This window comes from Anomaloglossus baeobatrachus, chromosome 6 (genome assembly GCF_048569485.1).
Source record: "Anomaloglossus baeobatrachus isolate aAnoBae1 chromosome 6, aAnoBae1.hap1, whole genome shotgun sequence".
Classification (NCBI taxonomy): Eukaryota; Metazoa; Chordata; class Amphibia; order Anura; family Aromobatidae; genus Anomaloglossus; species Anomaloglossus baeobatrachus.
Window position 1 is genome coordinate 324,507,904 of NC_134358.1, and position 27,428 is coordinate 324,535,331.

The following is a 27,428-nucleotide window of genomic DNA, read 5'->3' on the forward strand; positions in this document are numbered from 1 at the left end:
TGCTGGATTCAATCTTGATCTTTTCCATCCACTTTTCCAATGAGCATGCTTTGATCTCCCAGTTCAACCATGTCATTCCTTGCCGTTGTCCTCCCATCAAGGGTAACCCATGGCGCCGGATCCCAATTGAATCTCGACAGAAAGTGAGCTGTAAGGAACAACAATCAGACCATAGTAAGCAAATTCTCTAATACTGACCACCAATAATCTAGCCAAGGAAGCCAGTGTAAAGAAGTTCCTCATTGAGCCCATAGGGGGCAAGTGAGCCAAGATGGAAAATCCATCTTGATTCTGCTCGAAGGAGCGCCTTATGAGAGGAACCGCCTCTACCGGTTTCATGAATCTTTTCCAGACCTACTACCAACAGATGTCTACTAGAACCTGAATGGAACCTCAAAAAATGGGACGCTACCGAGGTAAGAGTCTTACCTTTCTTCAGGTCAGTTGCTGCTAGATTAATGGTAGAGATGTGTTTTTGAATTCGCTTTCGGAGCTCCTGAGACGTCTGGCCCACATATACCTTAGGACAATCACAAACAATAGCATAAACGACATTAACCGTCTTGCAATTAATGTAAGAATGCAAGGTATACTTTTTGTTAGCGTCACAGGGATCCACAAAATGCTCCCTAGTGGGATGTACATGAGGACACACACTGCACGCTCCGCACGGAAAAGAGCCCTTCAAGACAATGCCCCTCTGCAGTCTCACTGTGGGCCTGCGGAAGTGGCTACTAGTGAGCATGTCTCTAAGCCGTGGCGCACGTCGTGCCGTGAGGAGTGGCGTGTCACTCACCAATGATGACACTTGGGGGTCCGAAGTGAGGATCGCCCAGTTCTTTGATAAGATCTGTTTCACCTGCTTCCATTGGTTATTGTAGTCTGTTACTAGCCGGAGCGGTTGGTCTCCCTTTGCCGGTTGTTTCTGGATGAGAGATTGTTGAGTCTCATTCTTCGCCCTCCTGTAAGCGTTAGAGAGAACACTACGGGGGTAACCTCGTCTCCTGAATCGATGCGTCAGATCATTTGCTTGTGTGCGGAACTCTTCAGATAGAGTGCAGTTTCTACGTACCCTTAGAAACTGGCCGATCGGTACTCCTCTCCTTGTGTGGAAGGGATGGAAGCTGTCGAAGCTGAGCAAACTGTTCGTGGCCGTCGGTTTGCGGTATAGCCCAGTTTCAAGGCGTCCATCCTTAATTCTGACTTGAAGATCTAGAAAAGTAGCTGTTGATGGTGAAATAGTATAGGTGAGGAAGATATTCATGTCATTATCATTCAGAGATCTTAAGAAGTCATGACATACCTCCTCAGGGCCAGACCAGATAAATATCACGTCGTCAATGAATCTTCTCCAATGGGTGACAAATCTTTCAAAGAATTCGGAACGATAGACTACCGTTGCTTCCCACCATCCTAAAAATAAATTCGCATATGAAGGCGCGAAACGCGCCCCCATAGCCACGCCAGATGTTTGTCTATAATATTGGCGATCAAATAAAAAATAATTGTGGTTGAGAGCAAAGGAGCACAGATCCAGCAAGAAGGAATCATGCATCCTATCCGAATTACCTTGTGCATCCAAGAAGTAGGTGAATGCCTTAATGCCATCCTGGTGCGCAATGTTGGAGTACAGGGCTTCTACATCACATGTTACTAGGAGGGATCCAGATGGAATCACGACCGATGTACTGCATTTGATGAATTCTGTCGAGTCCTGCAAATGTGAAGGTAACTTTAACACCATTGTCTGCATAAAGAAATCCAAATAGGTCCCCACCATCTCACACAGGCTACCTATACTTGACACAATAGGTCGACCCGGGGGTGTGTCCACATTTTTGTGCACTTTGGGCAACATGTAGAATGTGGGGGTTACCGGTTGTTCTACCCACATGAATTGCTTTTCTCTACTGGTTATGACACCCAAAGTGCACGCCCTATCTAATAACGTCTTTAGTTTCTTGGCAAAGACCAAGGTTGGGTCAGAAGGGATCTTCAAATAAAACCTGGTATTATCAAGCTGCCTTTTGGCTTCCCTCAAGTACATGCTGACTGGCCACAGAACCACGTTACCCCCTTTATCTGCTTCTTTAATGATAAAATTGGTGTTATTACGAAGCTGCTGTATAGCTCTTCTCTCAGGGGGACTTAGATTCTGACTAGTACCTGGGTCAGCAGGTAGTCTAGAGATATCATATTTGACTACCTCAAAAAACGTCTTAATAGCAGGGGCCAATGAGAGCGGTGGTATGGCTGTGGACTTACGCTTCAATGGGAAAGGTTTCCTACCCGTAGGGTTTTCACTTTCACGAAGAAGGTCAAGAAGATCATAAAAGGTCTGACGATCTGTTTCAGGGAGATGGTTGATGATATCGGGCTTTTTGTACATTGTTCTGAACACCAGATTCCTGCAAAATAAGTAAAGGTCCTTAGTGAAGGTGAATTTGTCAAGCACATTCATGGGAACGAAGGTAAGACCCCTCTGTAGCACCGAGGTTTCACAGGCAGACAGAACATGGTCCGACAAATTGATAATTTGCAATGAGTCATTGTCGTTACCTGTATTAGCGGCTACAGGAACAGCTGGAATATTATCAGGGGGGACCGTTGTCATATACGCCTGTAATTCCTGTTCGATCGATATGAATTCTGGGCCCGGGGCTTGTTGTTTCTCTTTCTGAGGTTTCTTGTGCTTCCTGCCCCTTCTGACCCGGTGTCCACATCGCTGCTTGTGTTTGATAAAAAATCCTCGCTAGTTGTGGGGTCATGAGTAGAATTCTCCTGAGGTGCAAAATTTCTGGAGTTGGATTGTGTCCCTCGTCTCAGGTTGCCATGATGCTTCCATTTGAAGGCAACTCCCTTCTCAAAATCACTACGGTCTCTGTTTAATTTATGCTTTTTCCTCTGTATGACGTCATCCTCGTATTTATCCAGAGAATCCTTCATCTGGGTCAGGAAAGGCTGTACCTGTGACATTTTATCAAATTTGTTGAGATCATTTTCCTTCAACTTGATCTCCATTTTAGTATTGGAAAATAGTTCCCGATCATGTTCAAGTAATAAATTAATAATAATATTTGAACATTTCAAAAGACCTTGCTCCCATGTGGTCTTAAAGGATGACGTAGGCTCCCATGCGGGAAAGATCTGCACTCTTAGCCCCCGAGGGCAGATATTTGCTCCCAGATACTCCTCTAAACTTCTAATATTCCAATATAAACCAATCCCTTTTTTATGCAGGGCCAACAGCTCTTGTGAACACTTGGAAAAATCTGTGTCTACTGCAGAATTAGTACCCACAGAAAACGGGTTATCAACCCCTTGTGCGCGCCATGACGCCTCTCTGGCTTCCCAAGCCATCCTAGTACTTATATGGCAACAAGACAGGAATAAAGATATTAACAATCACGCATAGAGATAATATCAACTGTCAATAATCACCCACGGCAACAGGACAGGAAAAAAAAAAAATAACAATCACGCATAGAAATAATATCAACTGTCAATAATCACCCACAAATGGGCTTAATCACTATACTACACCTCCTTGCCCTGCTTGTGTGTATAATCTTGCCTGCCTAGGCATCCCTGGCACCCTGGCCATAGATCACTAAAAACAACCAGTGTGACTGGCGACCTCTGTTTATATGATTGCAGTGGAACGTCCTGGCTGGGACTTGCTGTTCCACACACTTCATTTCTAGCTATATGTTTTTATGCAACCATATTTTGCTATATTTATCTACATTGCTTTGAATACGTTGCTTAGGCAGCATTGTAGGGGCCGGGTTTATACATCATTGACATGGGCGCAGTTTTTAGTCATAATATAATTGTATGACTATCTATTTGAGGACTCCATCTACACTATATATACCACTCAGGCATTAAGTGTCATATTGGTTATTTGTCCTTATTGTTGATTAAGAGGGTATTCTTTGCATGCTATATATTGCTGACTGTGTTATCATATGGAATGTCATTTATTTCTATGGGAGCATCAGTGTGGTCAGATGTTATATGTGTATTTTAAAGGTTTTTATGATGTCCTTGTCTGTCCCCCCCCTTTTTTGACCCAATAAAATTTATTACATTCAAGATTAGACGATTCTGATGTGCGCCTTCATATATGTGTGCCTTCTTCTTCTTTTTGCTTGCATTCTCAGTTTACACATAGGCTGCACTCAAATGTGTTGATTTTGGGCTGTGCATCCCTATTTTCCCTATTACATTAGCCTCAGGAATGGCACAGTCAGGCTGAGCATACTCACTAGGCGAAACACTGTAGTTAGGCTGCGGCTGGGGTAAATCGGCACACGCATGCGCACTAGCTGCCTCTCCACACTTAGACGTGGAGGAGAAATTGCTCTTCGGGTGTGGACTTGGAGATGCTGTCTATGAACAGAAGGAAAAGATAAAGGAAGCCTCACTTTCTATCCCTCCGAATGATCAAATGCAGCAAGGAATTCCCTGAGTTTGCTATAAAATTAGCGTAGCAAAATGTGCATGAGGGTGTCATGCAGAGGTGCTGCAAATAGATTTGCACCAGTGGGACACTAATGGAAGTCCAACAGCCAGTTCTTGTATGCCACTAAATGGCAGCATTTTTTGCTATCATTATAGCTTATTAAAAACAGAGCAGGAGGGTGTCCTGCATAGGTGCTAGAAATAGCTTGGCACCAGTGGGACAATAATGAAATACAACAGCCAGTTCTTGTATGCCACTAAATGGCAGCATTTTTTGCTATCATTATAGCTTATTAAAAACAGAGCAGGAGGGTGTCCTGCACAGGTGCTAGAAATAGCTTGGCACCAGTGGGACAATAATGAAATACAACAGCCAGTTCTTGTATGCCACTAAATGGCAGCATTTTTTGCTATCATTATAGCTTATTAAAAACAGAGCAGGAGGGTGTCCTGCACATGTGCTACAAATAGCTTGGCACCAGTGGGACAATAATGAAATACAACAGCCAGTTCTTGTATGCCACTAAATGGCAGCATTTTTTGCTATCATTATAGCTTATTAAAAACAGAGCAGGAGGGTGTCATGCAGAGGTGCTGCACGTAGATTTGCACCAGTGGGGCACTAATGGAGTACAACAGCCAGTTCTTGTATGCCACTAAATGGCAGCATTTTTTGCTATCATTATAGCTTATTAAAAACAGAGCAGGAGGGTGTCATGTAGAGGTGCTGCACATAGATTTGCACCAGTGGGGCACTAATGGAGTACAACAGGCACTTCTTGTATGCCACTAAGTTCACTCAGTGTTTGCTAGTATAATGGCTTAGTAACAATGAGTTTGAGTGTGCAATGCAGGCAGACGTGCTGCAAATATCTTTGCACTAGTGGGACAATACAGAAGTCCAACAACCACGTTTAGGATGCCACTAAGTTCACTCAGTGTTTGCTAGTATAATGGCTTAGTAACAATGAGTTTGAGTGTGCAATGCAGGCAGACTTGCTGCAAATATCTTTGCACTAGTGGGACAATACAGAAGTCCAACAGCCACGTTTAGGATGCCACTAAGTTCACTCAGTGTTTGCTAGTATAATGGCTTAGTAACAATGAGTTTGAGTGTGCAATGCAGGCAGACGTGCTGCAAATATCTTTGCACTAGTGGGACAATACAGAAGTCCAACAGCCACTTTTAGGATGCCACTAAGTTCACTCAGTGTTTGCTAGTATAATGGCTTAGTAACAATGAGTTTGAGTGTGCAATGCAGGCAGACGTGCTGCAAATATCTTTGCACTAGTGGGACAATACAGAAGTCCAACAGCCACTTTTATGATTCCACTAGGTTCACTCAGTGTTTGCTTGTAAAATGGCTTAGTAACAATGAGTTTGAGTGTGCAATGCAGGCAGACGTGCTGCAAATATCTTTGCACTAGTGGGACAATACAGAAGTCCAACAGCCATGTTTAGGATGCCACTAAGTTCACTCAGTGTTTGCTAGTATAATGGCTTAGTAACAATGAGTTTGAGTGTGCAATGCAGGCAGACGTGCTGCAAATATCTTTGCACTAGTGGGACAATACAGAAGTCCAACAGCCACGTTTAGGATGCCACTAAGTTCACTCAGTGTTTGCTAGTATAATGGCTTAGTAACAATGAGTTTGAGTGTGCAATGCAGGCAGACGTGCTGCAAATATCTTTGCACTAGTGGGACAATACAGAAGTCCAACAGCCACGTTTAGGATGCCACTAAGTTCACTCAGTGTTTGCTAGTATAATGGCTTAGTAACAATGAGTTTGAGTGTGCAATGCAGGCAGACGTGCAGCAAATATCTTTGCACTAGTGGGACAATACAGAAGTCCAACAGCCACGTTTAGGATGCCACTAAGTTCACTCAGTGTTTGCTAGTATAATATCTTAGTAACAATGAGTTTGAGTGTGCAAAGAGCAGGAGGGTACAGTGGCAGGGTTGTGGGTCTCTGGGTAGAGGAAAGGAAGCCTGCCTTTCTTTCCCTCCTAATGGGGAAATGCAGCGAGGAAATCCCTGACCTTAGCTACACAGACGCTGTCATCTTGTGTAGCTGTTAAACTCTGTTTTCACGGACCTGTCACCTATGGCTCTGACCCTGCCGGTATTAGCCCTTAAAAGGACTGATAGAAAGTGCTATCCCTAAGCTGTCCAGCGCTGTGTATGGAGCGTATACAGCAGTATCGGCGATAGGAGCTGCGCCAGTGATGACTGACACCAAGGACGCAGAAGGCAGATAATGGCGTGCTGGAGCAAAATGTCCGGTTTTATAATGCATGGACATGTGACATGGACATCCTATCACACATGCCGTTGCTTCTCTGGCTAAAAGTACACTTAGCTGTGTGTGTGTCTGGGATTGGCTGACATGCTGGCCCGCCCCACTACACGCCCGCGCTTAGGGAAGAAAGACAAGGAAAAAAAAAAAATAGCGATCGCCATTATCCATACAGCAGTGATCTGAATACGCTGTTCCCGCACACTATACACTGAAGTTTCATAATAGTGTGAGTCACAGAGTGACTTACACTATTACAGCGGAAAGCCAGCTAGTAATTAGCTGGTCTTTTTGCTGCTAGAACCGTTCTCGAACATATCTAGAACTATCGAGCTTTAGCAAAAAGCTCGAGTTCTAGTTCTATCTAGAACAGCCCCCAAAATCACTCGAGCCGCAAACTGGAGAACCTCGAACTGCGAACCGCGCTCAACTCTACTCATCTTCTCTGAGTTCAGGTCTCTCACAGGTACCTCTACAGCAAAAGCAGCTATAGGTGTGCTCCGCCACTCACACATCTGCTTTTTTCTAAGTCTTGGTGCAAACTCTTCCCCTCCTTGACCATCCTTGGCATTTATATTAACCCCTTCACCCCGGGGCAATTTTCCATTTTTCATTTTTTCAACCCCTTCTTCCTAGAGGTATAACTTTCAGATCATCAGATGTGTGGGGAATACCGGGGGCTTGCCTCCAGAGTACTCAGTAACCAGAGGCAGATGACCAAGGATGTACCAGTACGTAGTACGTCTTTGGTCATGAAGGAGTTAAAGAACTTTGCCACAACTGTCACATGACAAGGCGTTTCGTTTATACTCCTCCATAGAGGGAAAAATACTCTATTATTTAGTTTCTGCTTGCCCTTTCCAACCAGCAGATTGCAATATTCACTTGCAAATATTTTAAGATGTTAACAGAGTGCGTCTTTCATTCACCACCCTCTTACATTCTTCCTTTTTTTTTAACTCGCCAGTCCTCGAGGGAACAGAGTCTTTACGCACTTTACTGTTCTTTGGAGATGGGTCCAGGAATGCCAATAACTAAGCAGATTATTGAGTCTTCTGAATGATTCATTGCCATATGAATTCATTCTGTGTGTACCTCGTAGCTGGGGAGCCAACACATGCATGCTCAATTCTATGAAGCCCTTCTTGAGGTGTCTCAACAAAAACACTTGGGACCTCAGGTGCTTCATGTGGGGGTTTAGTTTTGGGCCCATTTTTTGATTCAGCCAGGGGCAGGGGTGCCACTTCTCTGAGTTCTGTGGTGCTGTAAACCATTTGTACTTATCATCAGCGGCCCCCTTGGCACAGCATTCGTCTGTCCTTTAGTGAGTTTGATTTTCTGTTCTTCCTCTTCAGAGACGCAGGAGTGGAGAATATTGTGGTTTAGTATTTTGCTGAGTGTTCCTTCCTGCCTTGTAGGTCAAACCTAATACACCGAGCTCTTTTGATTAATCCTCCTCGTCACTCGGTGAATATTCGCCTTCCATTATTAATCCAATCTGCCTTTGGGATGCTTAGCACAGACCAGCACCTGATATCTTGGGTGTAGGGGTGCTTTTTGCACTGGGGTTTTGTCTGGATGATCCAGCTCAAGAAATTTTTGTTCCATAAGCCACCTCAGTGTCTGTAGTGAAAACTGATGTTCTCACGCCAAGGTTCTCAGACTGATCCTAGTCCAATTCTCCTCTGGGCAGAGCTCCAGTTTGGTGATATCCTGACCGCTCGGGCCAAACAACAGCATGTATGGCATGTATCTGGTGGTGGCATGGACTCGATTGTTGTACACTCATACCAACTCTGGGACGAATTCAGGCCAAATCATCTTTTACACAAAGTACAAAGTTTACAAGTACACAAAGCAAATGGGAGACTTTTATGAGCATCCTGAATAGGGCTTGTGCAGAAAATATACCCTATGGGAACAAACATGCTTGAAATAGGAGGAAACCCCTATGGCTAAATAGAGCTGTAAGGGAAGCAATAAAAGAAAAACAGAAAGCCTTAAAAGAATTAAAGAGGGTAGGTAGTGATGAGGCATTATATAATTATAGAAAATTAAATAAAATATGTAAAAAGCAAATTAAGTTAGCTAAGTTTGAGACAGAGAGACTCATTGCGAGAGAAAGTAAAAATAATCCTAAAATATTTTTTAACTACAAAAACAGTAAAAAACTGAAAAGCGATAGTGTTGGCCCCCTTAAAAATAGTCTTGGTGAAATGGTGGAAGGGGATGAGGGTAAAGCCAACCTGCTGAATGACTTTTTTTCTACGGTTTTTATACAAGAAAATGCCATGGCAGATGACATGACCAGTGATACCATAAATTCACCCTTGAATATTACCTGCTTAACCCAGCAGGAAGTACGCCGCCGCCTCGAAATCACTAAGGTTGACAAATCTCCGGGCCCGGATGGCATACACCACAGAGTACTACAGGAATTGAGTTCTGTGATAGATAGACCATTATTTTTAATCTTCTCAGATTCCTTAATAACAGGGTCGGTACCGCAGGATTGGCGCATAGCAAATGTGGTGCCAATATTCAAAAAGGGGACAAAAACTGAGCTGGGAAATTATAGGCCGGTAAGTTTAACCTCTACGGTTGGTAAAATCCTTGAGGGTTTCTTGAGAGATGCTATACTGGAGTATCTCAAGAAAAATAACCTTATGACAGAGTATCAACATGGGTTTATGAGGGATCGATCCTGTCAAACTAATTTGATCATCTTCTATGAATAGGTAAGTTCAAGCCTGGACCAGGGAAATGCAGTGGATGTTGTGTATATGGACTTTTCAAAAGCTTTTGATACGGTGCCACACAAAAGGTTGGTACATAAAATGAGAATAATGGGGATAGGGGAAAATATGTGTAACTGGGTTAAAAACTGGCTCAGTGATAGGAAACAAAGGGTGGTTATTAATGGTACGTACTCGGACTGGGTCTCAGTTCATAGTGGGGTACCACAGGGGTCAGTATTGGGCCCGCTTCTTTTCAACATATTTATAAATGACCTTGTTGGGGGCATGCGGAGTAGAATTTCAATATTTGCAGATGATACTAAACTCGGCAGGGTAATCAATACGGAGGAGGATAATTTTATATTACAGGGAGATTTATGTAAATTGGAGGATTGGGCTGAGAAGTGGCAATTGAAGTTTAATGTAGATAAATGTAAGGTCATGCACTTGGGTAGAGGAAATAACATTTATGATTATGTACTTAATTGTAGAACACTGGGTAAAACAGACACAGAAAAAGACTTGGGTGTATGGGTGGATGGTAAACTTCACTTTAGTGGACAGTGTCAGGCAACTGCTGCCAGGGCTAATAAAATAATGGGATGTATTAAAAGAGGTATGTGTTCATGAAAAAAATGTAGTTCTACCTCTGTACAAGTCACTAGTGCGACCGCACTTAGAATACTGTGTACAATTCTGGTCACCGATATATAAGAAGGACATAGCTGAACTGGAGAGGGTGCAGAGAAGAGCGACCAAGATTATTAGAGGAATGGGTGGGCTGCAATACCAAGACAGGTTATTAAACTTGGGGTTATTTAGTTTGGAAAAACGAAGGCTTAGGGGGGATCTAATCACAATGTATAAATATATGAGGGGACAGTACAGAGACCTTTCCAAAGATCTTTTTACACCTAGGCCTGCGACTGGAACACGGGGGCATCCGCTACGTCTTGAGGAAAGAATGTTTAATCATAATCACAGACGAGGATTCTTTACTGTACGAGCAGTGAGACTATGGAACTCTCTGCCGCATGATGTTGTAATGAGTGATTCACTACTAACATTTAAGCAGAGCCTGGATGCCTTTCTTGAATAATTTAATATTACCAGTTATGTATATTAGATTTTATGACAGGGTATTGATCCAGGGAACTAGTCTGATTGCCGGATGTGGAGTCAGGAAGGAAATTTTTTCCCCATTGGAACTTGTTTGCCACATTGGGGTTTTTTTGCCTTCCTCTGGATCAACATGTTAGGCTACGGGTTGAACTAGATGGACTTAGGCGGGCTTTGCACGCTGCGACATCGGTAACAATGTGTTACCGATGCTGCAGCGATAGTCCCGCCCCCGTCGCACGTGCAATATCTAGTGAAAGCTGCCGTAGCGATTATTATCACTACGGCAGTTTCACACGCACATACCTGCCGTGCGACGTCCCTCTGGCCAGCGACCCGCCTCCTTCCTAAGGGGGCGGGTCGTGCGGTGTCACAGCGATGTCACACGGCAGGCGGCCAATTGAAGTGGAGGGGCGGAGATGAGCAGGATGTAAACATCCCGCCCACCTCCGTCCTTCTCATTGCAGCCGGCGGCAGGTAAGGTGAAGTTCTTCGCTCCTGCGGCTTCATACACAGCGTTGTGTGCTGCCGCAGGAGCGAGGAACAACATCGCACCTGTCGCTGCACCGGCATTATGGAAGTGTCGGAGGCTGCAAAGATGATACGATAACGACGCTTTTGCGCTCGTTCATCGTATCATCTAGGATTTACACACTACGACATCGCAAGTGACGCCGGATGTGCGTCACTTTCGATTTGACCCCACCGACATCGCACCTGCGATGTCGTAGTGTGCAGAGCCGCCCTTAGAGTCTCCCTTCAACCTTAAAAACTATGATACTATGATACTATGATACTATGATCTTTTGAAATTCTTCTACTGTATTCTTAGCATCTACAACCATACCGTATTGAAGCGTTTGCAGGCCCATATTCCCCTGAGGATGATAAGGTGTCTTTTCAATGCCATGGAGTTAATGTAATTCCTTCTCCTACCCACTGATGAAGTCTTGGCAGATAGCGAGGTCTGCTGACTCGGCCATCTGGTGCTTGTTGGAGTCACAACTGCAAACTTAGTGAAGTGATCAGTCATTACCAATCAGTTTTTGGAACCATTATGAGATGACCCAATCATGAGGTAGTCAACCATTAAAACTTCCAGTAGTTTAGATGTCCTGATTAGAGATGAGCGAACCGGTCGTGGTTCGGCTCGAGTTCGGTTCGCCGAACGGAGGTCCCGTTCGAGTTCGGTTCGTCAAACGTTCGACGAACCGAACTCGAACCGCATAGGAAACAATGGCAGGCATTCACAAACACATAAAAACACCTAGAAAACACCCTCAAAGGTGTCCAAAAGGTGACAAACAACTCACATAACAACACAAACATATGGGAAAGTGACAAGAACAAATTCTCATGCGAAAACAAAAGAGCGTAACGAGGAAAAAGAGGACGAGACACAGATATAGGCATGGCACGCCCTTCTAAAATCATGTAAAACACCGCAAGGTGACTCCAAGCGGAGTCTCCCTTTTTTCCAAAAATTGGGCCCCACACACACCCACCCATTCAGTGGCAGCACTTGTGCCCTAGTTGTACACTTCACAGTTAGATTTGCATCAAGCACATTCAAAAATACGCCATTCTTAACTGTCCCCAGGATGACACCGGGGTAGGTAGCAAAGTCTTTGCTGAACCATGACTTGTTCATCTTGGCTCCTTTTAAAAAACAATGTAAGCAAGGGTTACTCCAAGCGGAGTCTCCCTTTTTTCCAAAAATTGTGCCCCACACACACCCACCCATTCAGTGGCAGCACTTGTGCCCTAGTTGTACACTTCACAGCTAGATTTGCATCAAGCACATTCAAAAATACGCCATTCTTAACTGTCCCCAGGATGACACCGGGGTAGGTAGCAAAGTCTTTGCTGAACCATGACTTGTTCATCTTGGCTCCTTTTAAAAAACAATGTAAGCAAGGGTTACTCCAAGCGGAGTCTCCCTTTTTTCCAAAAATTGTGCCCCACACCCACCCACCCATTCAGTGGCAGCACTTGTGCCCTAGTTGTACACTTCACAGCTAGATTTGCATCAAGCACATTCAAAAATATGCTATTCTTAACCGTCCCCAGGATGACACCAGGGTAGGTAGCAAAGTCTTTGCTGATCCCAGCTCTGTTCATCTTGGATCATTTTTAAAAACAATGTAAGTAAGGGTTACTCCAAGCGGAGTCTCCCTTTTTTCCAAAAATTGGGCCACACAGATACCCCATCAGTGGCAGCACTTGTGCCCTAGTTGCAAACAGGATGTTTTGATTTGCATCAAGCACATTAAAAAATACGCCATAATTAACTGTCCCCAGGATGACACCGTGGTAGGTAGCAAAGTCTTTCCTGATCCCAGCTCTGTTCATCTTGGCTCCTTTTTAAAAACACTGTTAGCAAGGGTTACTCCAAGCGGAGTCTCCCTTTTTTCCAAAAATTGTGCCCCACACACACCCACCCATTCAGTGGCAGCACTTGTGCCCTAGTTGTACACTTCACAGCTAGATTTGCATCAAGCACATTCAAAAATACGCCATTCTTAACTGTCCCCAGGATGACACCGGGGTAGGTAGCAAAGTCTTTGCTGAACCATGACTTGTTCATCTTGGCTCCTTTTAAAAAACAATGTAAGCAAGGGTTACTCCAAGTGGAGTCTCCCTTTTTTTCAAAAATTGTGCCCCACACACACCCACCCATTCAGTGGCAGCACACTGGGGTAGGTAGCAAAGTCTTTGCTGAACCATGACTTGTTCATCTTGGCTCCTTTTAAAAACAATGTAAGTAAGGGTTACTCCAAGCGGAGTCTCCCTTTTTTCCAAAAATTGGGCCACACAGACACCCCATCAGTGGCAGCACTTGTGCCCTAGTTGCAAACAGGATATTTTGATTTGCATCAAGCACATTCAAAAATACGCCATAATTAACTGTCCCCAGGATGACACCGGGGTAGGTAGCAAAGTCTTTCCTGATCCCAGCTCTGTTCATCTTCGGCGGCATTTTTTAATAGAAGAAAAAGGAAAATTAAGTCAATACCCTATAAAAACACAAGATACAAATGACTTAATTCAACCAAATATTAAGCATGTAAATCCAAGAAATCTTAGGAGTAATTTCTACCCATTACACCACAAAGGGTCCCACATTGAGACGTTCCAGCAATTAGTACTAAAGGACATTAGATCCCTCCCCAATCAAAAGATGAAAACTAATCTTACAAAAAATGAACAAAAGGCTATAATTACATTACAAAAAAATTAAAATATTATTATTAAAAGAGCAGATAAGGGGGGAGGGATAGTAGTAATGAATAGGACTTGGTACCATGAGGAGGGCAAAAAAATCCTAAGTGATAAGGAATATTATATACCCCTAGACAAGGACCCCTCAACCCAAATTCTAAGGGAATACAGTACGATCATAAAAGATGCTTCACAAAAAGGAATATTAAATAAAAAAGAGAAAAAAATTCTCGATATTAAAAATTACTCAGTGCCTTTTTTCTATTTCTTACCAAAAATACATAAAGACCCGCTAAATCCGCCAGGACGCCCAATAATCTCAGGGGTTAATTCTATAACTAGCAATTTATCCCACTTCGTGGACTTGTTTTTACAAGAATATGTGTTAAATTTAGAGTCCTATTTAAAGGACTCAACACAATTGATTAGGGAATTATTAGCTTTACCCCCTCTGAAAAACAGCATACTTCTTACATTGGACGTTAGTTCTTTGTATAATAATATAACGCACAGTAGGGGCATATCAGCCATTGAAAAAGCATTATTAAATGATAGAGAAATTTCAACATCCCAACGGAATTTTATAATAAAGGCGATACAATTTATCCTTGAGAACAATGTGTTCACTTTTGAGGGTACCTTCTACAAACAAATTAGAGGCTGCGCGATGGGGACGCGATTCGCACCCAGTTATGCTAACATCTTTATGGGTGCCTTTGAATCCGTCTCCATCGCGCAATCCAAATACAAAGAAAATATACTACATTATTGTCGTTTTATAGACGATCTGTTCATCATATGGAAGGGCCCCCCTGAGAAAGTACTAGACTTTATAGAGGATATTAACAAGAATGAATGGGGCTTATCATTCACGGCTACTTATTCTAATAAAACCATCCAATTCCTAGATCTACAAATTAATTTAAATGAAGTAGGATTAATCACAACATCCACACACTTTAAATCAGTGGATGTGAATAGCTATTTAAAGTATAATAGCGGACATTTACCTAGATGGATCAAGAATATACCATATGGTCAATATAGAAGAATAAGGAAAAATTGCACAACAGATATTGAGTACAATAAAGAGTGCAAAATTCTCAAACAGAGATTCCTAGAAAAAAGATACCCCAAGAAACTAATACAGGATGCCTATGAGAAAGCAAATTCCCTAACTCAGGAAATATGTGTACAACCAAAACAAATGGATGCCCCTAAAAAAGATGAAAAATCCAAATTATCTAGATGGAGCCTTGTCACCACATATTGCCAACCAAGAACTCAAATTGAGAGACTAATTAATAAATATTGGTTCATACTAAAAGGTGACCCCATACTAACAGATTGTTTACCAAAAAAACAATTATTATATACAAAAAAACCAAGAATTTAGGCAATCTTATTGCACCAAGTAATACCCTTCTGAAACCAATAACCGTTAATACGAACAACCCTGATACATGGGGATGCTACCCATGCCATACACCAAAATGTTTATGCTGTCAGGTAATCACAAAAAGAAAAAAATCCTTCATGTCAAAAACTACAAAGGAAGTTTTTACAATAAAACAGAGATATGACTGTCATTCTACATATGTAATATACCTGATTGAGTGCCCCTGCGGTACCCAATATGTGGGAAGAACTATTCAGGAAATGCACGCACGTCTGAATAAACATCGATACAATATAAAAAATGGCTATCCCCTACATAGTATCTCAAGACACTATAATAGTGTGCATAATAAAAATCCAATGATGGAACTTACTATTATAGATTCTGTGGATATGAAAGATCCACAGTCAATAATCAAACTTACTAAAAGGGAAAGCTACTGGATCTTTAAATTGGGCACACTGACCCCTGAAGGTCATAATATAATGATAGATAATGTTGCTAAATATTAATTATAACTTGGTAGAAACATATGTGCATATAAACAAGTGTATATGTAAATACAGACATGTGGTCATATGAATACATACAAATATAATAAAATAAATCTAACTAAACAAACAAAAAATTAAAAAGTAATAAATGTAAAACTATCAAATAAAACAGATTAAAAATAAGGTTTTTTTGCATAATTCAGAGGAATATTTGAATACAAATCTACTGAAAGAAATAAAAACTACATTAGCATGAATTTATTATAGAAATGAATGTTGGTTAATTTATTTTGGTAGAAGAATAAACTGATTGTATATGTATATGTAGATTTTGTATGTGTATAGGTATATGTATATATATATATATATATATATATATATATATATATATATATATATATATATAAATGTGGCCATGAAGGATTTTTAATTATTCTAATTAATATATATAAAAACCAATATAAGTCCTTTTTAACATAATGTATAGAGATAAATTTTATGGTTCCTGTCCTTTTTAGTTATCAACGGTATATGTTTTACACAGATATATATATATATTTTATATGCTATTTTAAGACATTAATGGTCCAGACTAACTTGAATATATTTATAGTTTTTAGAGTTTTTTATGTAACCTATATCCGACTCATTTTATCTATTTTTTATTCATTTATCTTTTCACTACAAAAAAACACCCTTTTACTTGATACTAAAAGGGTTAAAACTGTTTGAACCTTAGACACACCCATAAGCCCCATCAAAGAGGCTGTTGTATCTATAAATTTGATGTATATCGGCTCTTGCTACACCTGATGATGGCAAGTTTATCTTGCTGAAACGCGTTGTGATAACAAGAGCTTTATTTTAATCTAATTATCACGAATAAAGCATAATTATTCACAAAGAAAACTTGAGATAATAGATCTATTATTAGCGCTCAAAGGACCGTCTTTATCTATTTTCCATATAGCTCTGTTCTTCTTGGCTCCTTTTTAAAAACACTGTAAGCAAGGGTTACTCCAAGCGGAGTCTCCCTTTTTTCCAAAAATGGTGCCCCACACACACCCACCCATTCAGTGGCAGCACTTGTGCCCTAGTTGTACACTTCACAGCTAGATTTGCATCAAGCACATTCAAAAATACGCCATTCTTAACCGTCCCCAGGATGACACCGGGGTAGGTAGCAAAGTCTTTGCTGATCCCAGCTCTGTTCATCTTGGATCATTTTTAAAAACAATGTAAGTAAGGGTTACTCCAAGCGGAGTCTCCCTTTTTTTCAAAAAATTGGGCCACACAGACACCCCATCAGTGGCAGCACTTGTGCCCTAGTTGCAAACAGGATGTTTTGATTTGCATCAAGCACATTCCAAATCCACAAGCATTTACTCTCCCCAGGATGACACAGGGGTAGTAAATTCCTTGTGGATCCATGACTTGTTCATTTTGATGAACGTTAGTCTGTCCACATTGTCACTGGACAGACGCGTTGTTACGGGGGGCTGTCTGATAATAACTGAAAGGAGTATCAGACAGTCAGGGTCCACCGTGCAAAGACTTTGCTGCAGACTATGGCAGAGTGCAATACCTCTGTTAACTCACAGAAGAATATAATAGGTAAGTAAAGCAATTCCTCCCTTACTTGGAGGGTGTGTGGAATGATCTCTGTTAATAATCACAGAGACAAAGGCAATGTGTGCGAAATGGCACCTACCTAGGTCCGCTCTTCTAGTGGTGCAAAAGAGACGAACAGCAGCGTAAGCCGCACAAAGCTCCTACCTGCGTTCGCTCCACTAGTGTGCGAGGACACGAACCACTAGATATGGCACCTGCCTAGGTCCGCTCTTCTAGTGGTGCAAAAGAGACGAACAGCAGCGTAAGCCGCACAAAGCTCCTACCTCTGTTCGCTCCCCTAGTGTGCGAGGATACGAACTGCCAGACGCAGTATAAGGAACGTTACCCTAGCGGCAACGTCCACCTACGAGTAGAATAACAAGGCCCAGCCAGACCATGTGCCTCAGGCACCTGCCTATGTCCGCTCCCCTAAGAGGTAAGGATACGGACAGCAGCCGAAGCTGTAAGGTATAAGAACGCTACCCTGCCGGTAGCGCTCACCTAGCATAGACAGAGGAATGCCTAGAGGAACGCGCACAGAGCATCTACTCATATGCATGAACCAAGAGGACTGAGCACCATGCGGCGTGTGTCAGGGTCTTATATAGACTCTGTGCCTCATCCAAGATGGAGGACACCAGAGCCAATCCGCTGCCAGAACGACAGGAGTGACGTCATGCTGGCCTATCACCGAGCAAGACGTCACAAGCACATGACCAGCGACCAATCGGCATAGAAGGTGTCAGAGACATGTGACCTCGTGTCAGCGATGATGTCACCCGCACATGTGCAATGGCTCCAAGATTGGACTTAGTCTCCGGCGCTCGCACATGTGCAGTAGCAAGAAATCTGGACTTAGTCTCCAGCGCTCGCACATGTGCAGTAGCAAGAAATCTGGACTTAGTCTCCAGCGCTCGCACATGTGCAGTAGCAAGAAATCTGGACTTAGTCTCCAGCGCTCGCACATGTGCAGTAGCAAGAAATCTGGACTTAGTCTCCAGCGCTCGCACATGTGCAGTAGCAAGAAATCTGGACATAGTCTCCAGTGCTCGCAGCAACCGTAACAGTACCTCCTCCTCAAGGGCCCCCCTCCCGGCGACGCAGGTAATCGGCAACTAAGTCGGGAGCATGGACAGCCTCCTCAGGCTCCCAAGAGCGATGTTCCGGGCCATAGCCCTCCCAATCTATCAAGAAGAACCTGCGCCCTCTAACCATCTTAGAACCAACTATGGCTCGTACCTCATAGCTAGAGCGAGAGGAATCAGAGGCAGGAGAGTGTACTTCACGAGCGTGAGGTAAAATAGCCGGCTTTAGCAGTGAGACATGGAATTTGTCATGAATCCTAAGATGGACAGGTAACTTCAATTGATAGACTACAGGATTTACCTGTCGAAGAACCTCATAAGGACCCAGGAAGCGAGGAGCAAATTTGACAGAGCTCACTCTAAGTTTCACGTGTTTTGCAGAGAGCCACACAAAGTCCCCTGGAGAAAAGACAGGAGCCGGGCGACGAAACCGATCGGACACCGTCTTCATACGGTCCTTAGCTGCTTGGATCGACTCTTGAGTCCGATCCCAAACCTCTCTGGCATTAGTTGCCCAGTCGGCCACAAGAGGAGGAGGTGCAGCAGCGGGAAACGGTACTGGTACCCTAGGGTGTTGCCCATTATTGAGTACGAACGGTGTCTGCCCAGTGGCCTCAGCCAGCGAATTGTTAAGGGCAAATTCTGCCCAGGGTAGGAGGGAGGACCAGTTATCGTGGTTCTCAGCAACAAAGTGTCGAAGGTATATAATCATAGATTGATTGGTACGTTCAACCAAACCATTAGTCTCCGGATGGTATGCCGAAGAGAGATTCAACTCAATTTGCAGAAGGCTACAAAGATCTCGCCAGAAACGGGAAGTAAATTGCGGGCCTCTATCACAAATGATACGATCTGGCATCCCGTGAAGCCTAAAGACATGCTTGAGGAATAGTTTGGCTAGTACCCTGGAAGATGGGATTCTCGATAACGGTACGAGATGAACCATCCGGGAGAAATGGTCCGTAATGACCCACACAAATCTATGTCCCTGTGAACATGGAAGATCACCCACAAAGTCCATTCCTACCACCTCCCATGGTCTATCTGGCACTGGTAAAGGATGCAAGAGCCCAGCCGGTCTCTGCCGTAATGGACGGTTGCGAGCGCACGAGTAGCAGGAACCGACATATCTCTTGACGTGGCTGGCTAAGTGTGGCCACCAATACCACCTCTCCAGTAACTCTCGTGTCCGCCTAATACCAAAATGCCCACCCACCTTTGAGGTGTGGGCCCATGACAGTATATCATTCTGTCGATCAGGCGGAACAAAGGTCTTGCCCGGTGGGATTTGGTCTAACGTCACAGGGGAGAGCGTATGAAAAACCCTGGAGGGAAGGATAAGACGAGGTTCGTCAATCTCTTCCTGGGTAGAAAGCATAGAGCGAGACAGGGCGTCTGCCTTGTTATTCTTACTCCCAGACAGATAGTTGATGGAGAAGTGAAAGCGGGAGAAAAACAAGGACCAGCGGGCTTGGCGAGGATTCAGACGCTGAGCGGTTTGTAAGTACGTCAGATTCTTATGGTCTGTATAGACCTGGAAAGGATGTTTCGCTCCTTCCAGCAAGTGACGCCACTCCTCCAAGGCTAATCTCAAGGCGAGCAGTTCCCTATCCCCAATGGTATAGTTTCTCTCTGCCGGTGAAAAGGTTTTAGCAAAGAAGAAACACGGCCTTTTTCTACCTGCACCGTTCTTTTGATACAAGACCGCACCAGCACCCACTGAAGAGGCATCAACCTCTAAGAGGAAGGGCTTATTCTCATCGGGTCTTTGAAGAACGGGAGCAGTTGAAAAGTGTCTTTTTACTGCCTCAAAAGCCTGAGATGTCTCAGTAGACCAGGCTTTGGGATTAGCACCTTTCTTAGTCAAGGCCACCAAAGGGGCCACCAAAGTAGAAAAATGGGGTATGAACTGCCTGTAATAATTTATGAATCCTAAGAAGCGTTGCACCGCCTTCAAGGAATGAGGTTCGGACCATTGCAGGACAGCAGAGAGCTTCGCAGGATCCATAGCCAGACCCTCTTGTGAGATAATGTAACCCAAAAAAGGCAATGAGGACTGCTCGAATACACATTTCTCGAGTTTAGCAAACAATGAGTGCTCCCTTAAACGGGAAAGGACACGAACGACATCCTGACGATGAGTCTCCAGATCAGGAGAAAAAATCAGGATGTCGTCCAGATACACCACTACTGAGGATAACAGTAAATCCCTGAACACATCGTTTACGAAGTCCTGAAATACTGCGGGTGCATTACATAACCCAAAAGGCATGACGAGGTATTCATAGTGACCGTCTCGGGTGTTAAAAGCGGTCTTCCATTCGTCACCCTTTCGAATTCGTACCAAGTTATACGCACCCCGCAGATCCAACTTCGTAAAAACTTGAGCTCCTCTCAGTCTGTCAAAGAGCTCCGAAATTAAAGGTAATGGGTATTTGTTCTTTATTGTGATTGCGTTGAGACCCCTGTAATCTATGCAGGGACGCAAATCACCCTCTTTCTTCCGAACAAAGAAAAACCCAGCTCCCGCGGGAGAGACAGACTTACGAATGAACCCCTTCTCTAAACTCTCTCTTATATAGGTCGACATGGCCTCCGACTCAGGTATCGACAGGGGGTAAACCCTGCCTTTAGGTGGAACCGAACCTGGGATAAGGTCTATGGCACAGTCATACGGCCTATGGGGTGGAAGAACCTCAGCACCCTGTTTGGAGAACACGTCAGCGAAATCCAAATAGGGTGTAGGTATGGGAGAGAGATCAGTTGATGCAACCGCAACGACCTTAGGTGGTAAGGGAAGACATCGGGACTGACATTTCGAACCCCAACTAATAATGCTGTCAGACTCCCAGTCAATGTGAGGAGCATGAGTCCGAAGCCATGGAAGACCCAGAAGGACGTCGTCTATACCCTCAGGCAAAACAAGAAAAGAAATCTCCTCTATGTGACCCTGAGACAGGGAAAGGCGCAAGGGAACTGTCCTCAATGTAATGGAGTCAGACAACATAGTTCCATTAACAACACGGACAGGAATAGGCGCCTCTAACATGATAGAGGGAATATTGTGTCCCTTTACAAATCCTGAGGACACAAAAATCCCGTCAGCTCCGGAATCCACAAAAGCCATAATAGGCCATGTATTCTCAGATAACGAGAGCTGACCTGGGATACAACACTTAGAGGGTGCAGAAGACGTCTCTAGTAACCCCCCTCTAATGGTTACTAGGCCAGGAAGTTTCCCTGACGACTAGGACACTTGTTGGCATAGTGCCCAGCCTGACGACATACGTAACATATAGGAGGACCAGACTTGCGTAGTCTGGAGGACGTATGACCTAACTCCATAGGAGTGGGAGATGTTTCAGATGCTGAGGAAGATGGTAGTGGACCCTCAACAACTGGAATAGCCCGATGCTTAGGGCGTGAGGAAGAGACCTCGAGTCTACGTTCCTTATGGCGTACATCGATCCTCGTTGCTACTGTGATCAAGTCCTCCAGAGAAGCAGGGACCTCACGAGTAGCAAGGGCATCCTTGACATAGCCTGCCAACCCTCTCCAGAAGATAGGAATCAACACCTTCTCTGGCCAATCTAGTTCTGCCACCAGAGTTCTAAAAGCAATGGCATAAGAACTAGTGGATAACGAACCCTGAGATAGATCTAACAGTCTCAGGGCCGCATCATGGGTAACCTGCGGACCCATGAATACCGCCTTAAGAGCATCAAGAAAGTCTTGATGTCTCAGAGTAACCACATCAGAGCGCTCCCATAGGGGAGTCGCCCATTCTAAGGCTTTGTCCTGAAGTAAGGAGATGATAAAGCCTACTCTGGACCTCTCCGTAGAGAAGCGAGAAGAGTTGACCTCTAGGTGTATCTGACACTGACTAATGAAACCACGACATGATCTGGCATCGCCAGAATATCTGTTTGGCAGAGCAAGTCGAGGATCATGTGCAGATGTCACCATGGTCTGAGGTTTATCCTCTATACTCTTGAGCCGTGACTCAAGTACTTGTATGTAACGGTGTAACTGCTGATATTCTGCCATAACTGCCAGACCCTTGGCTCAGTCCTAATGTTACGGGGGGCTGTCTGATAATAACTGAAAGGAGTATCAGACAGTCAGGGTCCACCGTGCAAAGACTTTGCTGCAGACTATGGCAGAGTGCAATACCTCTGTTAACTCACAGAAGAATATAATAGGTAAGTAAAGCAATTCCTCCCTTACTTGGAGGGTGTGTGGAATGATCTCTGTTAATAATCACAGAGACAAAGGCAATGTGTGCGAAATGGCACCTACCTAGGTCCGCTCTTCTAGTGGTGCAAAAGAGACGAACAGCAGCGTAAGCCGCACAAAGCTCCTACCTGCGTTCGCTCCACTAGTGTGCGAGGACACGAACCACTAGATATGGCACCTGCCTAGGTCCGCTCTTCTAGTGGTGCAAAAGAGACGAACAGCAGCGTAAGCCGCACAAAGCTCCTACCTCTGTTCGCTCCCCTAGTGTGCGAGGATACGAACTGCCAGACGCAGTATAAGGAACGTTACCCTAGCGGCAACGTCCACCTACGAGTAGAATCACAAGGCCCAGCCAGACCATGTGCCTCAGGCACCTGCCTATGTCCGCTCCCCTAAGAGGTAAGGATACGGACAGCAGCCGAAGCTGTAAGGTATAAGAACGCTACCCTGCCGGTAGCGCTCACCTAGCATAGACAGAGGAATGCCTAGAGGAACGCGCACAGAGCGTCTACTCATATGCATGAACCAAGAGGACTGAGCACCATGCGGCGTGTGTCAGGGTCTTATATAGACTCTGTGCCTCATCCAAGATGGAGGACACCAGAGCCAATCCGCTGCCAGAACGACAGGAGTGACGTCATGCTGGCCTATCACCGAGCAAGACGTCACAAGCACATGACCAGCGACCAATCGGCATAGAAGGTGTCAGAGACATGTGACCTCGTGTCAGCGATGATGTCACCCGCACATGTGCAATGGCTCCAAGATTGGACTTAGTCTCCGGCGCTCGCACATGTGCAGTAGCAAGAAATCTGGACTTAGTCTCCAGCGCTCGCACATGTGCAGTAGCAAGAAATCTGGACTTAGTCTCCAGCGCTCGCACATGTGCAGTAGCCAGAAATCTGGACTTAGTCTCCAGCGCTCGCACATGTGCAGTAGCAAGAAATCTGGACTTAGTCTCCAGCGCTCGCACATGTGCAGTAGCAAGAAATCTGGACATAGTCTCCAGTGCTCGCAGCAACCGTAACACGCGTGCGCTTATCTGTCAGCACACACCCAGCAGCACTGAAGACACGTTCAGAGACAACGCTGGCAGCTGGACACGACAAAATCTCCAAGGCGTAACTGGAGAGCTCTGGCCATTTTTCAAGATTTGAAGCCCAAAATGAGCAAGGCTCCATTTGCAAAGTCATGGCATCGATGTTAATTTGGAGATACTCCTGTATCATCCTCTCCAGCCGTTGACTATGTGTTAGACTTGTTGTCTCTGTTGGCCTTGCAAAGGAGGGTCTAAAAAAATTATGAAAAGATTCCATAAAATTGCTGTTACCAGCACCAGATACAGTCCTACTGGTACGGGTAGACTGTTGAAGATGACGAGACCGTCCCATGTTTGTCAAGTTACAACTGGGAGATTCACTCCCTGCACCTGCACGGTTGTTTGGTGGAAAAGCCGAGCTAAGATCGAGTAACATCTTCTGCTGATACTCCTGCATACGTGCGACCCTTTCTATGGCTGGAATTATGTCACAAAGTTTGGACTTGTACCGGGGATCTAATAGTGTGGCAAGCTAGTAGTCATCATCACTTCTAATTTTGACAATACGAGGGTCATGTTGGAGGTAGTGCAGCAAGAAAGCACTCATGTGTCTTGCGCAGCCATGCGGACCAAGTCCACGCTGTGTTTGTGGCATAGAGGTGATAACCGTTCTTTCTTCCTCTGACATCTCCCCCCAACCTCTTTCAACTGAAATTTGACCAAGGTCTCCCTCATCCGCTGAGTCTTTCATGTCCATGGACAGTTCGTCCTCCATTTCTTCATGTTCTCCTGCACCTTCCTCAACATTTCACCTGCTACCATGCGCCCTTGTTGATCCCTGTCCCCCATGGTCCCATGCCTGCCGCGTTGGTGATGATGAACGTCTGGACCTTGGAGATGTTGTTATGTCTTGCGCATATGAATCCTCCTATATAAATGAGAGAACAAGGGAACGGGTAGTCAAGGTCATCCAACAGACCAGCAAAATATAAGAGACATCAATCACTACTTTTTGCAAAAATATAACAAATATTTATTGGATTTATATAAATAGCAAAAAGTGACATAAAGACATAAACAAGCACATTACATACAGATCAGGCTCGACAGGAGATGTCACTGAAGCATAACAGACCAAGGATCCGTCTCCCATCAGGGGGGCAGTATAGCAAGATAGTAGAAAAGGAACATGGTCTAGGAGAGACTCCGGACAGTGGGAACAATACACTCTCCGATGTATCTAAGTGTGCACCCCAATCACAGTAGGCACACACAAAGACAACAACAATAGAGAATCATATGACCGGAGAATCAAACCATGAGCCATGCATTACACATGTCAAAACAGGTGACAAACCTCAAATACACCAAATCAAATAAGTCCCTGTACTGCACTCACCCATGATATGGAGATGGAACCCGAGCAAAACGTGCCCCGACGCGCACGTTTCGATGTCTTCTTCGGGGGGCCGTGGTGTGGAACAATACATCGGAGAGTGTATTGTTCCCACTGTCCGGAGTCTCTCCTAGACCATGTTCCTTTTCTACTATCTTGCTATACTGCCCCCCTGATGGGAGACGGATCCTTGGTCTGTTATGCTTCAGTGACATCTCCTGTCGAACCTGATCTGTGTTACGGGGGGCTGTCTGATAATAACCGAAAGGAGTATCAGACAGTCAGGGTCCACCGTGCAAAGACTTTGCTGCAGACTATGGCAGAGTGCAATACCTCTGTTAACTCACAGAAGGATATAATAAGTAAGTAAAGCAATTCCTCCCTTACTTGGAGGGTGTGTGGAATGATCTCTGTTAATAATCACAGAGACAAAGGCAATGTGTGCGAAATGGCACCTACCTAGGTCCGCTCTTCTAGTGGTGCAAAAGAGACGAACAGCAGCATAAGCCGCACAAAGCTCCTACCTGCGTTCGCTCCACTAGTGTGCGAGGACACGAACCACTAGATATGGCACCTGCCTAGGTCCGCTCTTCTAGTGGTGCAAAAGAGACGAACAGCAGCGTAAGCCGCACAAAGCTCCTACCTCTGTTCGCTCCCCTAGTGTGCGAGGATACGAACAACTGCCAGACGCAGTATAAGGAACGTTACCCTAGCGGCAACGTCCACCTACGAGTAGAATCACAAGGCCCAGCCAGACCATGTGCCTCAGGCACCTGCCTATGTCCGCTCCCCTAAGAGGTAAGGATACGGACAGCAGCCGAAGCTGTAAGGTATAAGAACGCTACCCTGCCGGTAGCGCTCACCTAGCATAGACAGAGGAATGCCTAGAGGAACGCGCACAGAGCGTCTACTCATATGCATGAACCAAGAGGACTGAGCACCATGCGGCGTGTGTCAGGGTCTTATATAGACTCTGTGCCTCATCCAAGATGGAGGACACCAGAGCCAATCCGCTGCCAGAACGACAGGAGTGACGTCATGCTGGCCTATCACCGAGCAAGACGTCACAAGCACATGACCAGCGACCAATCGGCATAGAAGGTGTCAGAGACATGTGACCTCGTGTCAGCGATGATGTCACCCGCACATGTGCAATGGCTCCAAGATTGGACTTAGTCTCCGGCGCTCGCACATGTGCAGTAGCAAGAAATCTGGACTTAGTCTCCAGCGCTCGCACATGTGCAGTAGCAAGAAATCTGGACTTAGTCTCCAGCGCTCGCACATGTGCAGTAGCAAGAAATCTGGACTTAGTCTCCAGCCCTCGCACATGTGCAGTAGCAAGAAATCTGGACATAGTCTCCAGTGCTCGCAGCAACCGTAACAATCTGTATGTAATGTGCTTGTTTATGTCTTTATGTCACTTTTTGCTATTTATATAAATCCAATAAATATTTGTTATATTTTTGCAAAAAGTAGTGATTGATGTCTCTTATACTTTGCTGGTCTGTTGGATGACCTTGACTACCCGTTCCCTTGTTCTCTCATTTATATATTGATCCTTAGGGTGTAGTCTGCATGTAATGCAATTTTTCACGTCACATCTTGCCCACATTCTTGTAATATATATGAATCCTCCTGTAGTTCCTCCCCTTCCTGTTGTCCCACCCCCTGACTCCGAATAGTGTTTAGCGTGTGCTCCAGCATGTAAATGACTGGAATTGTCATGCTGATAATGGCATTGTCAGCGCTAAACATATTCGTCGCCATGTCGAAACTGTGCAGAAGGGTGCATAGGTCCTTGATCTGAGACCACTCCATCAGGGTGATCTGCCCCACCTCTGCATCTCGTTGGCCCAGGCTATACGTCATGACGTATTGCACCAGGGCTCGGCGGTGCTGCCACAGTCGCTGTAACATGTGGAGAGTCGAATTCCAGCGTGTCGCCACATCGCATTTCAGGCGATGAACCGGCAGGCCGAAAGACTTCTGGAGCGATGCAAGTCGTTCAGCTGCGTCGCATGAACGGCGGAAGTGAGCAGACAGTTTCGTGCCCTGGTCAGAAGGCCACCTAGGCCGGGATAGTGTGTTAAAAATTGCTGGACAACAAGGTTCAACACGTGAGCCATACAAGGTACGTGTGTCCCCTTGCCCAGGCGAAGGGCCGCACCCAGGTTTGCAGCATTGTCGCACACGGCCTTACCAGGCTGCAGGTTGAGTGGAGACAACTATTTATTAAACTCGGACCGCAGAGCTGACCACTACTCCTCAGCTGTGTGACATTTATTCCCAAGACATGTCAAGCTAAAGACCGCCTGATGACGTT

General features: G+C 44.7%; 1 protein-coding gene across 1 annotated transcript; it reads right to left on the reverse strand.

The window, feature by feature from the left end:
* Positions 1-205: 205 nt before the first annotated feature.
* LOC142243914 (uncharacterized) lies at positions 206-2,614 on the reverse strand. The gene is made up of 2 exons (XM_075316110.1): positions 797-2,614; positions 206-520 (listed from the first exon to the last, which is right to left on the reverse strand). The coding sequence occupies exons 1-2, from the start codon at positions 2,612-2,614 to the stop codon at positions 209-211; spliced, it is 2,130 nt and encodes a 709-aa protein (XP_075172225.1). The 3' UTR covers positions 206-208.
* Positions 2,615-27,428: the final 24,814 nt, after the last annotated feature.